At 39.8% G+C, this 22,440-nt stretch overlaps 1 protein-coding gene across 2 annotated transcripts in view; it reads left to right on the top strand.

The window, feature by feature from the left end:
- The first annotated feature begins 6,222 nt into the window (after nucleotides 1-6,222).
- Nucleotides 6,223-22,440, top strand: part of IRF8 (interferon regulatory factor 8) — a 37,206-nt gene continuing 20,988 nt past the window's right edge. For both annotated transcript variants that reach the window (XM_074201798.1, XM_074201792.1), the window contains exons 1-2: nucleotides 6,223-6,328; nucleotides 17,119-17,293. In XM_074201798.1, the coding sequence (XP_074057899.1) occupies nucleotides 17,120-17,293 (174 nt within the window). In that variant the 5' untranslated portion in view covers nucleotides 6,223-6,328; nucleotide 17,119. The remainder of the gene's footprint in view (nucleotides 6,329-17,118; nucleotides 17,294-22,440) is intronic.

Below are 22,440 nucleotides of genomic sequence, written 5' to 3'. Positions count from 1 at the left end.
AATATACAAACTTACTCCCTCCACACATGGAAGGCATAATCTTACTCTTCAAGCACCTTGGTCTCTGAAGAGGGGAAGAGGATTAGGTACATAGTTGAGTTCATTTCTCACCCTCAGCTCAAGCCACAGGCACCCTGACTTCTCAGAACTTTCATGCTAGACTGACAGAATATAGCGTTCTTCCTGGAATCCTGGCTTTAAGGTCATCAATGGTTCAAATTCCTAATCTGTAGGAATCCCCTCCAGCACCTGAAATTGAAAACATACAACATAGAGCAAAAACACCCCCTCATCCCCACCCATCTAGGAACAGGAATGAAACTTCAGGAGGAGAAGTCAAGTCTATCCTGTCTCACCATTTCAATGGGTAAAAAGAGGTCTTCATTCTTTGGGCACAACAGTTAAGTATAGTGAAAAGATTGTATACAAGATTAAATGGCTCAATCTTTCCATTTTTAAAGACCTAGGTAGGCAATCAAAGGAGGCTGCTCCCACTCATATGCTAGGGCACACAGCAAGCTTCATGTTAAGCAAACTGGGCATGCTCAAAGACCCCTCAAGGGCATCTCTATGTTAGAACTGAACGTGTGAAGAGAAACCCAGGTTACTTTTGTAGAAGGTAAGATTTTAGACAAAATTTAAAAGAAGCTAGAGAAGTCAGAGGATGAAGATGAAAACTTTTCTACAAACAGGGTATAGTTGGAAGACGATGAGTTCTATTAAGGAAGAATGAGGCCAGGGTCACTGAATGCAGATGTACACACTTGGAGAGGTGTGTGTAAGGTCTATAAGGTGTAAGACTGAAAAAGTTGGAGGGAGATCAGAGGAGAAGAAATTATTAATGTCTTGGAATACCCAACAAATGATGTTATATTTGATCCTGTGGGTGATAAGGAGTCACTGGAATTTATTGAGTAGGGGTGTGGCATAGTCAGACCTGCACTTTAGGGAGATCATTTTGATAGCTGAGTGGAGAACAAATTGTAGTGGGCAGAGGCTTGTGCCTGGCAGACCAACCAGCAGGCAAGAGATGTAGGGGCTGACACCAGATTGGTAGTAGTATGTGAAGGGAGAAAGAGGTTATCCATAGTATATTGAATTGACAGATCCCAGCAGTGATTTGAAATAGGAGATGAGAGAAAATGAGGAATAAAGGATGACACCTAGGTTGCATTCCTGAGACTGGAATGATGGTGTAGTCCTGGCAGTAATAGGGCATTTTAAAAGAGGGTAGAGTTTGGGGAAATATAATGTCAAAAATGTCTCCAGAAAGGTTTTATAATTTTAAAATGAGTCCTTGAACAGAAGAAGGAAAGGAAAGTCTTGATGGATAGGTATGGAGGAAATCTTCTATTTAAGTCTTTTTCCAGTACTGCATTAGCACAGAGTTACTGATTTGATTGACTTGGTTGTCAATCCTGGATATTAACTTTGAGGAAAGAATCTGAGGAAATGAAATAGAGAACAGATAAGTTTCAGTGGTGGTGTTGGGTATTGGTGGTGATATACATGGCAGATATGCCCTTGAGAGCAGAGGGCCAAGAAAATAGGTCCTGAGTGGGTGTGAAAAGGGGAAAGAGAATTTTTTAATCACTCACTTGCCATTTTCCTTGCCTCCACAATTGTCTTTTTTGGGTCCTCTAGATTCTGGTGTAATGATGTTTGTCCTTCATTCTCAAAGAAGACCATGGCAGGGAGATGATGCCATGACAAGCACAACAATTGGATTTGAGTGAGGGGGTACTGTGCTGAGTCTGAGTCACTAGCCTCACTTTCTCCTCCAGAGATCTCTGGGTCTAGTGGCCAGACATGAATCAGGATGACTGGAGATAAACTTGGAAGCAAGACAATCAGGGTTAAGTGACTCACTTAAGGCCACACAACTAGAAAGTGGCAAGTATCTGAGGCTGAATTCAAACTCCTGTCCTCCTGACTTTAAGACCATTGCTTTGTCCACTGTACCACCTAGATGCCCTTTCTGGTATAATGACTGATTAAAGGTAGATAGTATTCATATGGGGAATAATTAAAAGCAGATCTATTCTCATCATTAATTTAGATCAGGTTTTTGTGTATATGTGCCTATGTTTAAAAATGACAAGCAAAAATGGATATTAAATAGTTCGTGGGGCTTTGATCTTGCTGTGGTGATCTATGGAGTGACAAAAAGCTTTGAGAATTGTTCTATGGTAACCAATGAATTCTTTTATAATAAGTCCATCTTTTATAATAAACATATCTTTACAATAAGTCCAATAGAAATATACTTTACTTTTCTTTTGTCCAGCTCCCCTCTCTCCCAACTCCATCACCTATAACAACCTCAATACAGCCCATATAAACAGTCAGAAAGGACCATTTCCTCTCTATTCTTTCAAACAATGCTACAGATTGGCTGATTTGTCATTCAGCATCATTCTCTACCTTCTTTTTCTCTCTTCCCTCTTCCCCCTCTCTCCCTTTTCATTCCTTTTCTTGTCTTCTTTCTTTTCTCCCCTTACTAACCCTTCCTTCCCTCTCCTCTTCCCTTCCTTTCCCCTTTGCTCCTTTTCTTCTCCTTTCCCCAGCCCTCTTCCCTTCTCTGATCCACAATAATCCTGTGAATCACATAATGCATAAAGTAGCATATCAGAAATGTCTATGAATAGCTGTACTTTATACTTCAAGTTTATTATCTTACCTGACCCTTACAACCCTGAGAAGCAGGTGCAATTAATCTTATTATTCTTGTTTTATAGATAAGGAAATGAAAGTTCTGAGAAATTCTGTGACTTGCCCAGTCATAGCTTGTAGGTGGAGGAAGAGGATTTCAGACACACAAACTCGACTGTCTCCCTTGCCTCTAAATTCAATGCTCTTTCCATTATATCACAATAAAAGATTTTCAGATTCAATCTTAGCTAAGTCTATACTTTTACAAATGCTCATTTTAATTTGCCATTGTTCATTTTCCAGTGGCTCCAATCTCTTTAGTTGGGAATATTTTACTGACACTTCCCTTTAAACACTTATTTAAATGATCTCCTTTGTGAGGGGCAAAGTATTTTGTAAAAGGGAAAATACAAAGCTCTTTAACATTACGAAGCTCAGTTTGATTCTGAAAACATTGTGTAATGAGTGTTTATGTCCCATTTTATAGATAAGAAAACTGACATCATGAAGTGTTAAATGATTTGGTAAAGTTTACACGTCTATTAAAGTCGCTGAATGAAATCCCGGAGTTCTTGTTTCCTACTACCACCATGACTACTTCTACTTCTACTACTACTACTACTACTACTACTACTACTACTACTACTACTACTACTACTACTACTACTACTATTACTACCACAACTACCACTCCTCCTCCTCCTCCTCCTCCTCCTCCTCCTCCTCCTCCTCCTCCTCCTCCTCCTCCTCCTCCTCCTCCTCCTCCTCCTCCTCCTCCTCCTCCTCCTCCTCCTCCTCCTCCTCCTCCGGTGACTAGTTGGCACAGTGGATAGAGCACCAGCCCTGGAGTCAGGAGTACTTGAGTTCAAATCTGGCCTCAGACACTTAATAATTTTCTAGCTGTGTGACTTTGGGCAAGCCACTTAACCCCATTGCCTAGCAAAAACCTAAAACCAAATACAAAATACCTCCTACTATGACTACTACCAATTCTCCTATTTCTGCTGCTACTGCCACTACTACTTCAGCTACCACTGCTATTGCTATTGCTACAGCTCCTGTTACCGCTACAGCTACTGTTGTTACCTACTACTGCTACTAATTACTATTACTGCTATTACTGGGGCTGCTGCTGCTATTGCTACTACTGCTTCTATCAACACCAGACCCATTTCTTCAGTTCTTTACTAATTGCAAAGCGCTTTCTTTACAATTCTATAAGAAATCAGTGTAGCCCCTACTATCTGGGTGCCTTGGAAAAGTCAATTATTCTTTCTGAGTCTCAGTTCCCCCCTTTGTAAAATGAGGAGGTAGGACTAAATGAGCTCTAAGTTCTGAAGAATCCTAGGGTAAAAGCCCAGCTCATAGAGTTAAGAAGTGAGCCCAAATTTCAAAGCTGTTCAAAGGAATTGTAGGGAGTGTGGGGGATTGGAGGAGAAACATGCTGGTTCACAATTATTCATGCTGGTCATTTGGCAAAGCTTTCCTTAAGGCTTTCTCCTTGCAACAACCTTGAGAGCTATATTATACTCCTTTTAATTACCTCATTTTATAGAAGAGGAACCTGAAGCTTAGATTCAAGTTACTTGCAGAAAGTCACAACATGTGACAGTTCTACTGAGGTTACTTGACTCCAAGACCAAACCTCTTATCACCACAACCTACTGCTCTCAGACATATCCCTGGACACAGAAACCATTTTAATCTAAGTGATTCCTGGAGTTGAGGGTAGCAGAAAATCAAGCTGATTGTCAATACACTGTGAACTGGTTCTCAGTCACATTAGATCTCAGAAATATTTTTCATTAAGGAATCTCCCAAGAGTTTGAAGTGGAGAAGCCCTATAAGTAGTCCAATCCAGCTGAAGTTCAAAGTCAATGCTAAAGAATCCTTCCTCTAGGGATAAGGTGACTGGACCACTTAGGTAGGCTGCCTTCCAGGTCAGGGAACTTTATCTCTGGCTGCCTCTCTTAGCTGTTGGACTCTTCAGATAAAGAGGGAAGTAAACTGTCTAAATTTCCTTGGTCAAGTCTGACACGGCATCTCTATGAATTCTTGTGGTATTATTGGTTGGAGAATCCCCCAGCACCATGATGCTCACCAGGGCTTTGGAGATCTCTATTTATGAATGTTTGCATATATATCTATCTGGATATATATATATATATATATATATATATATATCCTAATATACATGCATATATGCCATAAATCTGTTTGTGTGTGTGTGTGTGTGTGTGTGTGTGTGTGTGTGTGTGTGTGTGTGTGTGTGTATAAATTTGGATCTGGAAGCTCAGGGCCCCTAAAAGAAAGCAAATTGCTTGATAAGGGGGGAAGGAGGTGATAGTTTCTTTTAAACTGAAGTGTGTAGAGGCTATTTATGCTTCTGAGAACTCCTGTGTCCACTTAGAGCACTACAAGGCAGCTTGTATCTGGCAAGAATGACTTTCGGGCTCAGAGATCACCAACTCCCTCATTTTGCAGAGCGGAGGAGACCCAGGGAGCCTGAAATGACTTTGGCAAGGTCACACAATTAGAGTCTGTCCAGATTATTTCAAAATCAGCTTTTGTATCCAATGGGTTCCTCCTCCCAAGAGAGGTGACTTAGGGTGACCTTTTAAGAACTCAGAACAGGGGTGGAAGGTTTACTCACTGTCCCCCAAAAGTCCCATAGTTCTTTTGAGCAGCTTTGGAATCTGGGCTCACTTCTTAACTGGGAGTTTTTACCCAAGGGCTCTTTGGGAGTCTCCTCCTAGTTCAAAAGGAGGAAACTGAGGCTTAGAGAGGGGGAACTGATTTTTTCAAGGGTTTTCAGAGAGTGGGGGCTGCTCAACTTAAACGGTGATCAAACAAACCGTGTGATGGATCCATTGGATTCCTATGTAACAATGACAGTTTAGAAATGGCTAAAAACCAAGCACCTCTTCTTCCTCCCTCTCCCCACTTTCTGGGAACAATTACGCCAAGCTTTACCCCTTCTTGCCTCCCCCCCACCCCCAGCCCGGAGGAATGTGACGGCTGATTTCCAGCCCCTGGGCTAATGCCAACGCAGCATCGGGGGTGGGCAGCAGGCTCGGGGTCAATCTCTTTTTCCCCCTGGAAGAGTCAGTTTGGGGTCTCCGGACTTTGGCCTCCGGGAAATTCCTGCCTCCGCCTCCGCCTGGGCTCGGGCCCAGCTGACTCGAGTCTTCCCGGCCGGAGCATCCCTCCTCTGGTGGGCAGCGCGGTCCTCCGGGACCCCCGGCTCATCCATCCCAGCCCCCCGGGCTGCCGCTCGGGCCCCCGGAGTCCTGAGCGGAGAAGGGGGGAGCCGCGTGCGTGTGCGTGTGTGTGCGGCCCCCGCGGCCACCTCCAGGTCCACACTCGCGGCCGCCACCACCGCCTCCGAGCCTGGCCGGGGTTTCTCGGAAAAGCGGCGCTTAGAAGAAGGGTCTCCGCATGGCGGCAGCCCATTGGGTCCGTCCTCCCCTTCCTTCGCCAGCCATTGGTCCGAGGCCCTGTCAGTCCGCTCAGGGGGCGGGAGGATCGGGACACTCCCCGAGCTCTTATACAGTCCCGCCCGGGGCTCCTGTCACCCTCCGGGCCCCGGACTCCCCAGTCACTCTAGCTCCCGACTGCGGCAGCCGCGAAAGCTGCTCCAGGCTAGGACTCCTCTCCGCCGGCTTCTGGGTAACAGGTAGGGACCCTCCTCTCCCCCTTTCTCCTGAGGCTTGCCGAGGGAAAGAACTGCCAATGGGTCCTTCTTCAGCGGGTCCAGTCCGGTGCCCTCAATGTCATGGGCAGAGCAAATGGCTCTCCACAAGGAGCGGCATCGCATTTGGAGACCGAGGTCCTGGTACCGGTCTGAGCCCTTATGCCTCATCCGCACAATGAGGGGTCTTGGCCAAAGTCTCTAAATGTTCTCTCTAGCTTTATTTGTTATTAGAGTAACCTATGAAAGGGGATTCACTGGGAGAGGCCAAACGTCCAGAAAGAGGAAGGATATGGTCCTGCCGGCCTTTGGCCTGGCTAGACCTGGAGAATAACCGGGTTTGGTTCTAGATGGCACAGGACACGTTGGGGCGCGCCAGAGGAGGGCAACCATAGGAAACTGACCATCCTCTCCATCACAACACGTGAGGGCTCCAGGGGGGAAAATGGGGAATATGTAGCCCAGACAAGAGAGATCTTGGGAGTGGTGGACATAATAGCTGTCTTTATTTAAAAAGACTTTCTGAAGAGGAGGGTTTAGATTTATTTTGCTGAGTGAGGGTCAGGGTAGATGGGTGGGAAGGCAGAAAGGAGCAAAGACTGGAAAATTGCAGAGGCTAATTTAGGCTTCCTATGGGAGGGGGAGTTTCTAACAATTAGAACCCCTATGGAATGGGGCTGTCTCTGGACGGAGTGGACTTTTCCTCATTTAGGCATCATCAGACTAAGACTGATGACTGATGGCTATTGTAGTGGAGATCCTCGTCCAGATAGAGACTGGACAAGTGGCTCTAAGGTTTCTCAGGAATGTATATTTTGAAGTCTCTGCTAGGCTCATTTGTTTTAAAGCTCATTTGGACTCTTGCATTCTTCTAATTCTGCTTTTCTCAAGTCTGTAAGTTTTTGGACAGCTTGGACTTTCATTTTCTTCATCTTCAAAATGAAGAGATTTGACCAAATCTTATGGGTCCTTTCTAATTCTGAACCCCATGATGGAAATATCTATCAGTGCCTATGTACTGTATTTCTCAATCTCTCTCTTCCTCTGTGATGGTCAGTTAGTTCAAGGATTTGGAAATCTTTTGTTGATTCATACGAAGACAAGGATTGATCTAAACTCGCTATCTTTCTTAGTGGTACAGGGCTGAGCAAGGATGATGTTTAAGTTGTTGTAGTATAGCCAGCTTCTCAGCCTATCTTTGTAGGTATTCTTTAGCAGCCAACTCTGGGAAGTTTGGGGTGTGTGTGTGTGTGTTTGTGTGTGTGTGTGTGTGTGTGTGTGTGTGTGTGTGTGTGTGTGTGTGTGTGTGTGTGTGTGTGTGTGTGTGTGTGTGTGTGAAACTCTTTAAAAAATGTTTTAACTTCCCTTCTGGAATCTGGATTTGAACTCTGCTCACGCTAGCATAGTGGGGGAACTACCTTTCACACTTCAGAACAAGAGGAAATTAACTGCACGTCTTTCTTTTGTACTCTTGGATTCTCTTTCATAGAGTCACAGATCAATTGAACTAGTAGGGATAAAAGAGACCACTTAGTCAACCTCTTCATTTTACAGATGAGGAAACTGAAACCCCCAAAGGGCAAATCACTTGTCAAAGCCTCTTGACTCTCTATCTAGGTTTTATTTCTCTTGCTACCATATATCCTTTGAATATGATTCTTTTATTCACTTGAAGCTTGTGTGTGTGTCTGTGTGTGTGTATGCATATGTGTTTATGTTTGTGTGTCTGTAGGAACAGAATCAAAACACAATGAGTCAGTAAGTCTATTTGTAGCATTTCTTCAATCTTGACAATATGGAATAAAGAACCCCGTTTGTCCTGCCTGTATTAGTAGAATTTATACCTGATTTTAGACTGACCTGGGGATCCCCAAGTCACTTTTCTAAGTATGCTCTAAGAGAGCCTCTGCCTTAGGAAAAGTGCTGCCCTCAAGAAAATTACCAACCTTCATCTGGCACCCTTTGCCCATGATTAACATGGAGTGATTTGTGATGGAGATAAAAATGAAATAGAATACTGCTCTCTTCCCTCCTTCAAGTGTGACAGACTACAAGGGGAAACGGATTGCTCTGCCATAGAGATTGGGGAACTAAGAGAGAGGAAAGAAAAATTTAGAGGAATAATCACTTGATTTCTCCCCATGCCTAAGCATATGTCTGTTTGCAAAAACTCAGTTTTGTCCATATACTTCCTCCTTTTCCTACCCTAATCCCACATTAAATCTCACGGAAGTGATTTTCATTGTCAAACGATCCTCCCTTCATATTTGTCAATTCCTCATTGCTCTCTGGAGTTGGTCTGGAATGTCAAAGGCTGTGTTTATGAAACTCAGATTTTGACTGGTCACACTCAGAGAGGCTTCAAGTTCCAAACAGTGTATTTCTTATGCATTAGTGGTCTAATTAAACTCAGAGGATCACCTCATCCTTGGGTGGACCACCAACCAGGTAATGATTTTTTCCTCCAGAACAATTTGTGAAGATCATCTGCTAATGACTGGAGTTATTATCCTTCATTGGTGTAGGGGGTACCCCCATTGTTGAAATCATGTATCTTCAGGAATACCAAAATAATAATTCTTTTAGGGAGTTTTAGATGCCAAAGGAATTATGACTAGACTGTCTCCCTTTTGATAGAATTTAGAACTGGGAGAGATCTTTGAAGTCTAAGATCTAGTCCAATACAAATGAGGAAACTCAGATTGAGGGAGGGCTGAGAGTAACTTCCCCAGGGTCTTGTACCCAGGAAGTAGAAGAGTTAGGAGTTAAAATCAGGCCCTTGAATTATAGAAGCAACATTTGCATTACTAACACAACACCTTTATTTAATGAACTGGTCTTTCTTTCATCTAGTTATATAAAGATGAACTTACTTATATGGCCCAGATAAACTCTTCTCTTACCATCTCTCTGTCTCTCCACATGGCTTTCTGAACCATGGATAGAGGTCCATTATTAAGGTCCAGGATTTTTCTCCAGTAGTGTAATAGATATGAGGTTCAGAGAATGGACCATAAATATAAATTCCTTTGAAGATCATTTTGCTGGGTTTTTAAAAAAAATTAATTCCAATGGGATTGGGGAGGTCTCTGATTCATATTTAAAAATATCAGATGTTTCCAATTTTTGAAAAAGTTTTAAAAGAATTCAACAATGATCCTGAAGAAAGATTTTTTATTTATATTTTTATCAGACAATGATGGTTAAGTAACTTGCCCAAGGTTATACAGCTAAGTGTCTGAGGTCACATTTGAACTCAGGTCCTCCTGACTCCAAGACTGGTATTCTATCCACTGTGCCACCTAGCTGCCCCTGAGAAAGGGCATTTGTAATGGGATTAATAGATAATGGGGAAAAATAGAAGAAAGGCTATCACTTATCATATATATGACTATGTTGTGTAGGCATTATAAAATTTAAAAGTGCATAGGATTTTGTGGTTGTTCAGTCATTTACTCTTTATGACCCCACTTGAAGTTTCCTTGGCAATGGTAGTCATTTCCTTTTCTAGCTCATTTTACAGATGAGGAAACTGAGACAAAAAGGGTTAACTGATTTGTCCAGGGTCACACAGCTAGTAAGTGTCTGAAATCAAATTTGAACTCAGGACTTTCATGCCTGGCCCCCTATCTGCAAATCTGTTTTACAGAGGAGAAAATCATGACTCAAGATTTACACTAGTTTAGCATAGTGCTTGGCAGGCACATAATGGATTTTCATAAATGTTTATTCTTTTCTCCCTTCCTTTTCCTCCCATCCTTACCTAGGATCATGAAGGTAGCTAAGTAGTGGAATCAGAATTTGAATCTAGGTCTTCTTTCCAGTTTGGGGCATTTTGGTGGAACAAAGTATAGTGTTGGCCTTAGAGTCTGGAAGACCTGAGTTCAAATGTGACCTCAGATACATACTATAGTTGGGTGACTCTGGGCCATTCATTTAATCCTGTTTGTTTCAGTTTCCTCATCTATAAAATGAACAGGAGAAAGAAATGGTGAACTACTCCAGTATCTCTGTCAAGATACCCTAAATGGGACTAAACAACTTCCCAATTTAGACCACTTTCTAATTCATTGTGCTTCCCAATCTTCCTAATATCTCAGTCACTTGAGTTGTGATAGAAGCTGTTATATACATTACAGACCTTTTCTCCTTTCTCATAGTAAATACAGTGGTATTGGATACCTGGTCAAAATTCATGTTTATCAATCTGATTTTAGATTCTTTGATTTATGACCCCCAGCATATTACAGCAATGTTTCCCTTTGATGGGCTCACTGCTGTTGGTCTGCTTTTGTGCAAAATCACCTGAAATCATGGCATGATTTAATAAGATGTTTAACATGTTTAATGCTAAAGTAATGTTCTTTCTCAGTGGTGAAATAGTCAATTTATTTGATTTTTTTAAAATAAAAGTTTGTTTACTTTACTTTCTTTCTTATACACATTACAGATTAGACCACAAGTTCCCTGAGGGCAAGAACTATTTTTTGCCTTTCTTAGTAACCCCAGCTCTTTGCACTGTGCTTGGTGATTAGTAAACACGTAGACATTTGTTTCCCTGTTCCCTGATTGACAGCATTTTATAACCATTATTATTGCATTTGAACCTTGGTTGTTTTTTTCCCCAAAGAGAGAGTGCTTGGGGGTGGGGTTTGTGATTATGGATTGATCCTTTTTGATTTGGCACAGAATTTTCTAAAAGAAAACTGGAAATGTCTTATTAGTCCAAGAAAGTTGAAGACCAAGAAGGGGGGAAGAAACTGAAATAGTTTGTACGCTTTCCTGGTAGAATGGGAGGGGGTAATAGGGGAAATGATACACTTAGTCCAAAGGGTACCTGATAGGGGAAATATGATATGCTCTCAGACACACCTCTGCCGTCTAGAACATGGATTTCCCAATTGGATAGAGCCATTTTGATCCTAGATCTAGAGAGTTCTACTCTTTGACAGATTTGTATGGATACAGATTGTTTCTAGGTAGGACTTGGCAGATAGGAAAAGTTTTTTATCTTGAAATTAGAGAAGAGGAAGTTGCTTGTAAACACATGACCCTGTTTCTGATTTGTTCCTGCCAATGTATTGGGTTGGTTTTGGCCCATGGGTAAATTTATGAATGCTCAGGATAGAATTTTGATCCTGACAGTTGATAATGACAATAAAATCATAGTTCATTGCAGGAAGTGCTGAGAGAAACTCCCAATTTGGAATTGGAAGATTTGTATCTGAATCATTTCTCTCAATACTTTTGTGGATTTGGGCAACTCACCTTACTACTCCAGACTCCTTTTTCCTCTGTCAAAGGAAGGTTGTGAAGATAAAATGAAGAACCAATGTTATCTTGAGAACATCTTCACAACACAAGACTCTATACATGTGGGACTTTATAATCTTAAACCATGATAATAATTACTTCTATTTCTATCATTCTCTGAGGCTTCTCCAAGAGCATTTCTCCCAATAAGCGTAAATGAGGAAAGTAGTTAGCATTTCATTTTATAGTGGGGAGAATGAGGTCACAAGAGGGAACCTGACTTGGTCTCTTATACCGGAGCTTCAGCACATTGCTAAGTTAAAACTCTTAAGCCTGACCATACTGCAGTGCTGCGGTGTCTGGGTGATATGGGGAAGAAATACATCCAATACATCTATTCTATCGAGGTCAACACCCATCATCCTGTTCCTGCCATATCAAGCCACAGGGTTTAGGAAGAGATAGTGAGCATGGTGCCTTTGCAAAACACCCCTTCACTTTAATCCAAATTACTTGCATGCCATGACATCATTTACTTGATGTCATGGTCTTTTTCAATAATGAAAGACGACAACAACAGAGCTGGAGCTAGAATTCCAATCCATTTTCCCTCTGACTAAATCCAGATCTCATTTTTTTTGACCACACTCCAGTGAAAATTAAGATAAATCTACAAATGTACTGAAAACTTGGATGCTGTCTCTGCCTTTTATTAGTTTGATAGAGTGTAGAGGATACTCAGCAGACTAAGAATCAGGATACCAGGTGTGAGGTCAGGACGAACCAATTGTTGGATGACTTTGGATAAATCACCTTCTTTTCCAGCATCTATAAAATGCTGGTTGTGGTAGGGTGGGATGGAATGGTGGAAATTTGACTAGTTCAGTTTTAAAAGGTTTTAACCTTTTTTTTTCCTATATCATATTTCTTCTTGGCAGTCTAGAGACTCCCTTCTGAGAATATTTTAAATGTATCAAACAAATTTAGGATTACAAAGGAAACCAATTATGTTGAAAAGCAGTTAGTTAAACATTTTTTCCCATCCAGGTTCACAAACTCTCCAAAATCCATTTTGTGAAACTTTAATCTTAGGAACAATTAGGTGCTGCAATGGATAGAGAACAGACTCTGAAGTCAGGAGTTCAAATCTGGCCTCAGATAATTTCCTAGCTCTCTGACCCCTGCCTGGCAAGTCACTTAACATGGATTGCCTCAAAAACCAAAACAAAACCAAAGAATCCTCTTAGGCTTCAGGCCTTCTAAGTTATCTTTTTAAAAACCCTGAAGGACAGTCAAAAGTGCTATGTAAGTATAAATGCCTGATGACATTAGATGGCTAATTTATTTTATTTTGTTTTTTGTAAGGCAATGGAGTTAAATGATTTGCTCAAGGTCACATCAGTTAATCAATTATTAAGTGACTGAGGTCAGATTTGAACTCAGGTCTTCCTGACTCCACGATTGGTGCTCTATCCACTGCACCACCTTTCTGTCTCCTTTTTATTTTATTTTATTTTACTTTTTTTTTGGTTTTTGCTAGTAAATGGTTAATTTAGAAAAAAAAAGCAGGAAGCAAGGACACTCAATTATATATTTCTCACTTTTTTTCTCAATTTTTTCTCTCACCCTCCAAATAGCAACAATTTCTAATATTAATGAAATCCTTTTTTCCTCTATGAGACTTTTCCATATTCCATACATTGTGTTATTTTGATGCAGGATGCTATTTAATTTTGCCTTATTATTCTAGCATAGCTTCCCACTAGATGCCATCCCATTACTGATAAAACCACTGCTTTTTTTTAGACTGTTCAGTTGTTTGACTCCTCAGACAAGCACAATTTGAAAGTTGATAGTACATGATGATGATGATGACGATGATCATGTAGGTGGTGGAGAATGTAATTCTTTTCTGAGTAATATTGAATAATATTAAAATTACAATGTGATCTCATATTTATGTAATACTTTTAAATTTATCAATTGTCTTCCAAACAATCCCACTAGTGCATATCTTATTTATAGATGAGCAATTAGAATTTCAGAGAAGTGAAGTGAGCTGGCCCAAGGTCATAGAGCTGGTAAGTGTTGAGTCTTGAAGTTCATTGTTCTTTCCGATTTGGGAAGGATCACAGTGGATAATTTTTAGAAGCATAGGGCTGGAAACGAATTGAGAGCTCTCAAACCATTCATTTTACTGATTTGGGATTTGGGAGTCAGTGAGATTATATCAGTCATTCTTTTATCAATCATTATTGTGGCTAGAACAGTGGCTTTCTCTGGGAAAGACAGAGAGTTGGTCTTAGTCCCTGCCCTCAGGAAATTGATAGACTGGAAAAAAGAAAAAGGCACAAAAATCTAAAATTCACCTATGGGATATAAAATAAATATATCAGAAAGGTACTAAGTGAAGTATCTTCAGTGGTCCACAGGGGTGGAGATGTATGTATGTGTGTGTGTGTGTGTGTGTGTGTGTGTGTGTGTGTGTACTGTGTATGTGTGTGTGAGAGAGAAGGTTGGGGTGGAGGGGGGTGGGAAGATCACTTCTGACCAGGAGAAATAGGGAAGACTTCAGTGGAAGGCTAGTTGATGATACAACTGAGATTGCATTTTGCCTCCTCTCCCTCCTCTCATTTCATTGCTCTTTAGGTTCATTGAGTCAGACAAAAGCAATCTTGGCAGAAATTTGACTAGGAATTCTTTGTCTTCTCATCCAATGTAAGATGTCCTTGCAATCTAGGTAGGACTCCAGGCTACAGAAAAGTGGAACCTTTCTCTGGGGATATATTGAGGCAGTATTTATTTACAGATTATTTTACCTCTGGATATTGTATGTTATATTTTGTAGCTATTGATTATTACTCATCAGGAAGGTAGAAAGAATTTATATTTTACTCCATGGAACACAAATGTTATTTTTTGGGTGGGCGTCTGACCAGAAGCCTAGGGGATTTCCAGCTGTTGTTCTTGTAAATGATGACTGTAAGATAATGAAGCATGATTATCACCCATATGGTTTTTGGGAAAATGAACATGTTCTGGCATGGTACTTAGTTTCTCCAAAGACTGTTCTTCCAAGTGACAGATCTGAGAAACTGGAGAGAGTTATTCCTGTTTTTTTAATCTCTGGCCAATTTGTAGTCCAAATTGCTTAGAAAATAGTGTTAAATAAGTTTGATCACTAAAGACACCAACTGACTTTGTTCAGTTCCTGTACTATGAATATACCCCCTGGTCCTGGCCCACCACCTTCTAGCTATTATATGATTGGTATTATAAAGATGTAGAATATATATATATATATATATATATATATATATATATTTCTTTTGAATTATTAGTAACTTATTCATCCAACAATTCTATTCAGCAAACATTTAATAATTTGTCAAACTCTGACACTACAAAGACAAAAATGAAATAATTCCTGCCCTCAAGGAATTTCTACTCTGTAGGGGGAGGAAGAGGCAATTACATACATACAATTAAGTAAATAAATGTAATGTAAATGTAGTAATTTCAAGAAAGAGAGAAAACTAACAATTGGGTGGGACTGGATAGGATGGAATAGGATGGAACTATGGGAGTTGATTGGATTAAAATTACTCTGGCCAGTGTTGTGTTTTTAACAATTATTATGAATGCAGTATAACCAAATCCCACTATCAGATCATTCCACAGAAATGACAGAGTCCTAGGCCTGAGTCTTAGCTCTGTTCTGCATGAGCTGTATGATCTTGGGCAATACTCTTAACTGCTCTGAACCTCAGTTATAAAATGGGAATAATAATACTCATAGTACCTACCTAGGCAGGTTGCTATTCGTATTTTTTTGAATATCATAGTAATATATAAACATGAATCAGTATTATTGCTGTTATTATTCTAATGAAATTGGAACACTGTAATAATGTTTCTCTTAATGCATTGTTTTCTTTTGAGAAGAATAAAAGATGTTAGATAGGCTATGCCATTATTGGGAGAGAAGAAAAATTCAAACTGAAAATATCACTTTCTATCTATCATTTTGGTATGTCAGGGAAAATATTTCCTTCTACTTTTGAATTATTATCAATTTATTCACCCAGTAATTCTACTCAGCAAACAGTTATTAAGCCTCTACCATGTCTAAAACTCTATACCAGGATATATAGACGAAAATCAAATCCTTCAAGGAGCTTCAATTCTCCTGTGGGGTGGAGTGGGAATATGCCTTGTACCCAAGTAAGTAAATAAATATAACATCAATAAAGAAATTTCAAGAAGGCTAGATCATTAATAACTGAGTAGAGTCAGCAGGGTTCAGCAAAACTCTTCTAGAGGACCACAGTACCTGAAAGATACTTAGGATTCTCTTAGGTTTAGAAGTAAGGAATACACTAATTTAAAAGAGATCATCAAACTTCATATTTAGTGCTGAAAGGGACCTATGAATCCTAGGGTCTTGTTTTCCACCTGGGGAAACTGAGCCCCGGAGATATTGAGCAACTTGTCCAAAGGCACACAGGTAGGAAGATGAGATTGGAGTTTGTTTGTAAACTTTAGGGTTTTTCTGTAGGTATGAAAGTAGTTTTTCCATTCACTGGTCAGAGTAATCCAAAGGAGTGTATGGGGTGCTCAGGGAGGATGAACAGCTCTCATGTGAGCCTTTTCAGGGCTGCTTATCTACTTTTGGTGCCCACCTTCACTCAGCTCTCATCTGTGTCTCCAAGAAACTGTAGTATGCACGGTAATCACACCCCGGTAAAACGGTTTTGGCAGACTGGCTAAATCTGGTTGAGGATAACAGACAGACCTCAAACCCATTATGAATTGGGGGGGGGGGGCTTTTACCCCAAGTATGTGAAGCTCCCTGCCCCTCCCCCATTACATGGACTGATGAGAACAGTTTGTTCCAATGGTTATGAAGGCAGCTAAAGCCACCACTGTGGAGTGCTTAGAGCTTGGTCATGCATTCCCTGTATCCAGGATCATTAGCAGTTGTCCTGACTTTTGCCCTCTCACTGGATTTTGATGCCTCAGGAAGACAGAGTGAGGCTAATGACTATGCAACTGTGCCTCATTAAAATCCAATTAGCCGTAAGTGAAGACTTCACTAAGGATGTCACTGGCCTTCATTAAAAACAAAGGACTCACACCAACACCACCAACAAAATGGACTAGAATACTTAGATTTTGCATTTGTCTATATTTTATAACAAAGCTGAGAAAACCTGAAAAATTCATTTTTTCCCCTTAAAAAATGAGAAAATTTTCTCACATTTTGGATGCTCAGCATTATGTAATTTGTTATATTGGCAATTCAAACTGTGATTTCTTGTTTTTATTGAAGCATTTGATATCATAGAGCCAGAAACTGTCTCCTCCCTACAATGACTTCTCAGGTTTCTGGATTCTCCCTGTTTTCTGATGAAGGAAGCTTATATGCGTCTGATATGTCATTTCTTGATTGTTAGATAGAATGCCTGGGAAGGGGGGGGGGGCGGGTGACAAATACTCGACTTCTGATTTCTTTCCTTCAGGATGTGTGACAGAAATAGTGGAAGAAGGCTCCGGCAATGGCTGATTGAACAAATTGACAGTAATATGTATCCTGGGCTCATCTGGGAAAATGAGGAGAAAAGCATGTTTCGGATCCCTTGGAAACATGCCGGCAAGCAAGATTACAATCAAGAGGTGGATGCTTCTATTTTCAAGGTCTGGAAAAGCATTTCTTTCCTAAGGAAATTTGCCTGGATTGTGATCATTTCTCAATTTAGTGGGGGTTAAAATGTTTGATGATTAATTTTCTTTAAATTCCTTGAGTCTTCCAGTTACTTTAAACAGAATTCAGAAATTTAGAAATAAAATTTTTCTCCCATCTTCTTTACCTTCCTTAATGTATCTATGGCATATCTATCCATTCATGGATATGTTGTTATTCCCTCCACAAGACGAGATGGCAATCCATACCTTGTTTTCTTATCTTATGTGATACTTGTTGGCCTTTGTCCTCACATCTTTTCTGGAGGACCCATTAATATGCTAGAAACTTTTCTTTGGTTCTATTCATTTTTCATACATCCATTATCTTTTGGTCCTAGTCTCTGAATAGTTTCCTGTTTTCTCAATTACTCATGGCCCTGATGATAGATTAACTAGCAAAAAGTCACTAAAAATATTTCTTGGCTCTTGACTAAGATTTCTTTGTCTGTTTTTTACATGTATAATGCTAATATATATTTCTTTAGTGCTTTATAATTTAATAAATGATTTTCATATGTATGACCTCATTTGCAACTATAGTTACTGCAAAATAATATTGCTTCCATAATACGGATGGAGAAATGAAGGCCCATGGAAGTTAAGCCATGTGCTTATGGACGCACAGGCATTAAGATAGTTCTGGAATGAAACCAGCTTATCTGACTGCTATTATGCTACACAATGATTAATATAAATTCTTCGGATGAATCTGTATGGTATTACCATTTTGTTGGGTTATTTTAAAATAACTTAAAATGGATATTTATTAATTTTCTATAATGTTTATGCAACTTTTATACTATTTTAAGGTTTCTAAATTTCTTCTTTTACCACCAGCTTGGGAGGTAGGGAATGAGAGTATTTCAAGTCCCATTGATTTTGCCCAAGAATACTGTAGGTAGCCAAAGACAGAGTTAGTACGGCAACCCAGGCTCTCTGATTCTTGTGCTCCCCCCAACTACATCATGCTTTTTGTGACTTGGACTCAATTGGCCTGTATGTTTCTAAGGTCTGTTCTAGCTCTTCCACTGTCATTCTGTGAACCTACTCCACATCCCTCTTAAGAGGGAGGGCACAGACCCTATTAGCCTGGGATCCAGCCTGTTGAGGCACAGGATAAATAAATATGAATGAGAGTGTAATGCAACATCTTTGAGCCAGATGGGGAAAAATGGAGCACCGAGAAAGTCAATTACTTGCTTTCAGAGCACATGACAAATTGGAAGTGAAGGTGGCATAGAACCCATCTGGGTTTTTTAATTCTCACATCTCCAATGACATTATTATCGTATATTTCCTAATTAGCTCCTTCTATAACAAGGAATCTTAGCCCTTTTTGAGTGTTTTAGACCTCTTTGACAACAGGCTGGTGAGACCTTGAATGATTTAAATGCATAAAACAAAATACAAATGATTTTAAAAAATGACCTATTATATTGAAATACAATGATTAAATATTAAATAATTATAATAGCTAGCATTTAAGTACCACTTTCAGGCTTTACAATTATTATTTCATATTATACAAATAGAAATATTGCATTATATAATATAAAATATTGAATGCATTGTATTATACAAATACAAATATTTATTATACAATTCAAAATTTATCTCATATGCAAATACATATATTATACAGTGCAAGATATATAATACATTGTACTATACAATGAGTTTTACAAATACAAATATTTATTATACAATACAGATTTCTTTTATGTCTGAATATATATATATTATACAATACAAAATATATCTTGTACTACACAATATATTATACATTTATAAATATTTGCTATACAATGCAGAATATATACTACCAATGGTCTCATATTCCAGAAATATTATCTCATTTTATACAAGGCCATCGACCCCAGGAGAAGCTCTACTTTATGACAATAGAGCTATAAACATTTGTTAACTCTGTAGCATTTGGAGTCCTGTGATGAGCACTTGAAGCTGCATAGATCTTATATGAGGCATGGTTCCCTGCTCTCAAGGAGTTTACATTCTATAGAAACATGATTCATTCAAATACCAGTAGCCGTTTCCCAGTTCTCAACAGTAGCATCTCTTGTATGGTTGTGGGCATCTCTGACAGTCCAAGTGTAATGTATTCCTTTATCGGCTGAACTGCAGCCCAAGCACCAAGTTATATTATGTCAGTCAAATCTTTAGCCAATCAAGAATCATTGATTTTAGAGCTAGAAAGGGTTGTTAGAGAGTAACTGGTTCAAATATCCTGTTTTGCAGGTGAAGAAACTGAGGTACAAACAGGGAGTAAATACCCAGATCCTCTGACTCCAAATTCAGGACTCTCACCATTCTACACTGCTTCCTGATATAATAGCTAATGAATAAATTGATGACCTCGGTACATCGTGTCTTCACACTATCACGTGCTTGGCACCATGTAGACAAAGAATCTGGTAGACTTTAACAGATGCCTCTGTATTGAGATCTTTTAAGATAAATATTAATAATAATTTATAGCCAGAATAGATCGCCATCTCCATGATGGCACCATCCTCACCCTCTTTAAAGTTTTTCTCTCTTCTGATGCTGAGCATTTGTAGCTACTGAATTAGTATTGCTTGGGTCAAAAGAAATTTAGGAAATATAAATTGGACATTATTTCTTTGTACCTTCAGAATAACCCGGTGAGGGAAGGCGACTTAAGTGTTACTGTTTTCATTTTTACAGATGAGCATACTGAAACCTAGAGAGTCAAAGAATCATTGTTGTCTTCTAGATCCAAGTCTTAGAATTCTTTCTCTTTTTGGATATTAGTTTTTTTCATCTGTTAAATCAGGGATTAAACTAGGTGATCTCTAAATGTGTAGACATCATTAGGGAACTGGGGAAAGAACACTTGTTCTGCAGTCAGAAGACCTAGATTCCACCATCTCCTCTAATCCTTACCAACTATGTGATATTGGGGCAGTCAACAGACCTCTCCGAACTTTGGTTTCCTCATCTATAGAATGAAGGAATTGGCGTCTGAGATCCCTTCCAACTCTAAATCTATTATTATTTTTAAGGCAATCAGGCTTAAGTGATTTGCACAAGGTTACACAGTTAGTAGGTGTTAGGCTAGGTTTCAACTCAGGTCCTCCTGAGGGCCAAGATTCCATCCACTTCATCACCTAGCTGCCCTGCACCCTTTTATTTTTACAGATGAAGAAATTGAGGCCCAGAGAGAGGAGAAATTAGTCCCACATAGCTATTTGGTAGCTAGGTGGTACAGTGACCATACTATGGATTCAAGATGCAAATCTGGCCTCAGACACTAGTTGCGTGATCCTGGGCAAGTTTGTTTGCCTCAGCTTCCTCATTTGTAAAATAGGGATAAAAATGCCTCATACTTTCCAGGGTTGTTGTGAAGATAGAATGAGATAGTATTTCTAAAATTCTTTGGAGACCTCCAAATGTTTAATGCCGTTGTTGTTGGTTAGTCACAGAACTGGGAGTTGAATCTAGGTCTCTTGGTGCTAAATCTGTTATTATTCCCCAAAGGCAGCACTACCTTCAAAACCCCAGAATCCAGAGGATACTCAGAATAGAGAATGCTGGCCTTTAGTGTATTAGTTTATTAAACAATGCCAATGTTACAATTGCATGTCATAAAGGACTCCTGTAGTACAAGGAGATATTGAGAATCAGTTCTGGTCTGTCAGGATCAGGAGACCTAGGCTGCATGGACTGTCTTGTCTTAGTGTGTGACCTTGGATAGGTTACTTTTCCTCCCTGGGTCTGTTTTCTCCTCAGTAACATAAGGGGATGTGATTTGGGTGGTCCCCAGGGTTTCCTTCAGTTCTGGGATCACTTTTAGAAATGGTAGCTGCACCATCAAATTCTCCAGAAGAAAAGGAAAATAGTTAGCCAAACACTGGTCCCTACAAAGCCATGAGAGGCTGGTCCTCAATCCAAAAACTGAATCCTCTTTTTCATAAACTCACCTCCTAAGTATGTTTACATTTTGATTAGGGGGTCATAGAATATGTCAACTAAACTGTTTGTTTGAATCAAAATTTCACATTCACACTTCACTTGCCTTCTGTCTTTCCATGGTGGGATTTTGGAGTTTCTATTCACACTGATTCTGAAGTTAGGAGAGGTCAGAGAATAGAGGCTGCCCCCAAACAAGAAAAGGTGGCAATAATTCATTGTCTTTTTAAAGTAAAGGCTGGGAGCAGGGTTTGGGGATGCTATGTAAATGAAAAACTTATTTTTGTCCAAAATAACCGGGGGATAGATGACTAAATTAAGACTATTTGCATAATGTCTCTTATAGGTCAAATTGTAGCCAGGGTCTGGTTTTTTAAAACAACTGGTAGAGGTTCAGTGTGTGAAAAACTTTCATGAACTCCAGTAACTTCCTCTTTCTGCTTTTTTAACCTCAAGAGAATTAGAGCCTTTTGTGAAGGGAGAGTCTTTATTAAAAAATGGAATATTATGGAAAGAACCCTGATTTGGGAAACTTGAGGCAAACATTTGAATCCTGGCTCTTTTGTTAATCCTGGCAACTCGACCTCCTTTAGCCTTGGTGGCTGTTAAATGAACCCAGGGTTTTGTTTTTTTTTGGTTTGTTTTTACTTAAGTGACTTACCCAAGGTCACATGGCTGGATAATTATTAAGTGTCTGAGGTTGGATTTGAACTCAGATTCTCTCGAGAGCAGGGTCAGTGCTCTATCCACTATGCTACCTAGCTGCCCCCATGAATACAGTGTTGATGCAGTAAAGGGTTCATTGGCTCCAGTAGAAGATCTGGCTTCAAGTTCTATCCTGGGTCACCTTATTTTAGGCAAGTTAGCCTGGGAGTAGTGGATAGAGAGCTAAGCTTGGCATCTTGGTCAAAATTCTGTCACCTCTCTGGACCTCAGTTTCCCTATCTGCAAAATGAAGAGACTGCACTTGATGGTCTTAAAAGTCTCCTCCAACTCTATATTTATGATATATTTATATCTCTATCTTAGATTCTCTATCTGTAAAATGAGGAAAGATGAGCTCTAAGAGTCCTTCCAGATTAAATCCATGGTCATCCTGGAACTAGATCCTCTTTAAAGGACCTTTCTAGCTCCATTATGGAGGGGGG

Source organism: Macrotis lagotis, chromosome 1 (genome assembly GCF_037893015.1).
Source record: "Macrotis lagotis isolate mMagLag1 chromosome 1, bilby.v1.9.chrom.fasta, whole genome shotgun sequence".
In the NCBI taxonomy this organism is placed as follows: domain Eukaryota; kingdom Metazoa; phylum Chordata; class Mammalia; order Peramelemorphia; family Peramelidae; genus Macrotis; species Macrotis lagotis.
Note: the sequence above shows the minus strand (reverse complement) of the source record. Positions and strands in the feature narration are given on the sequence as shown.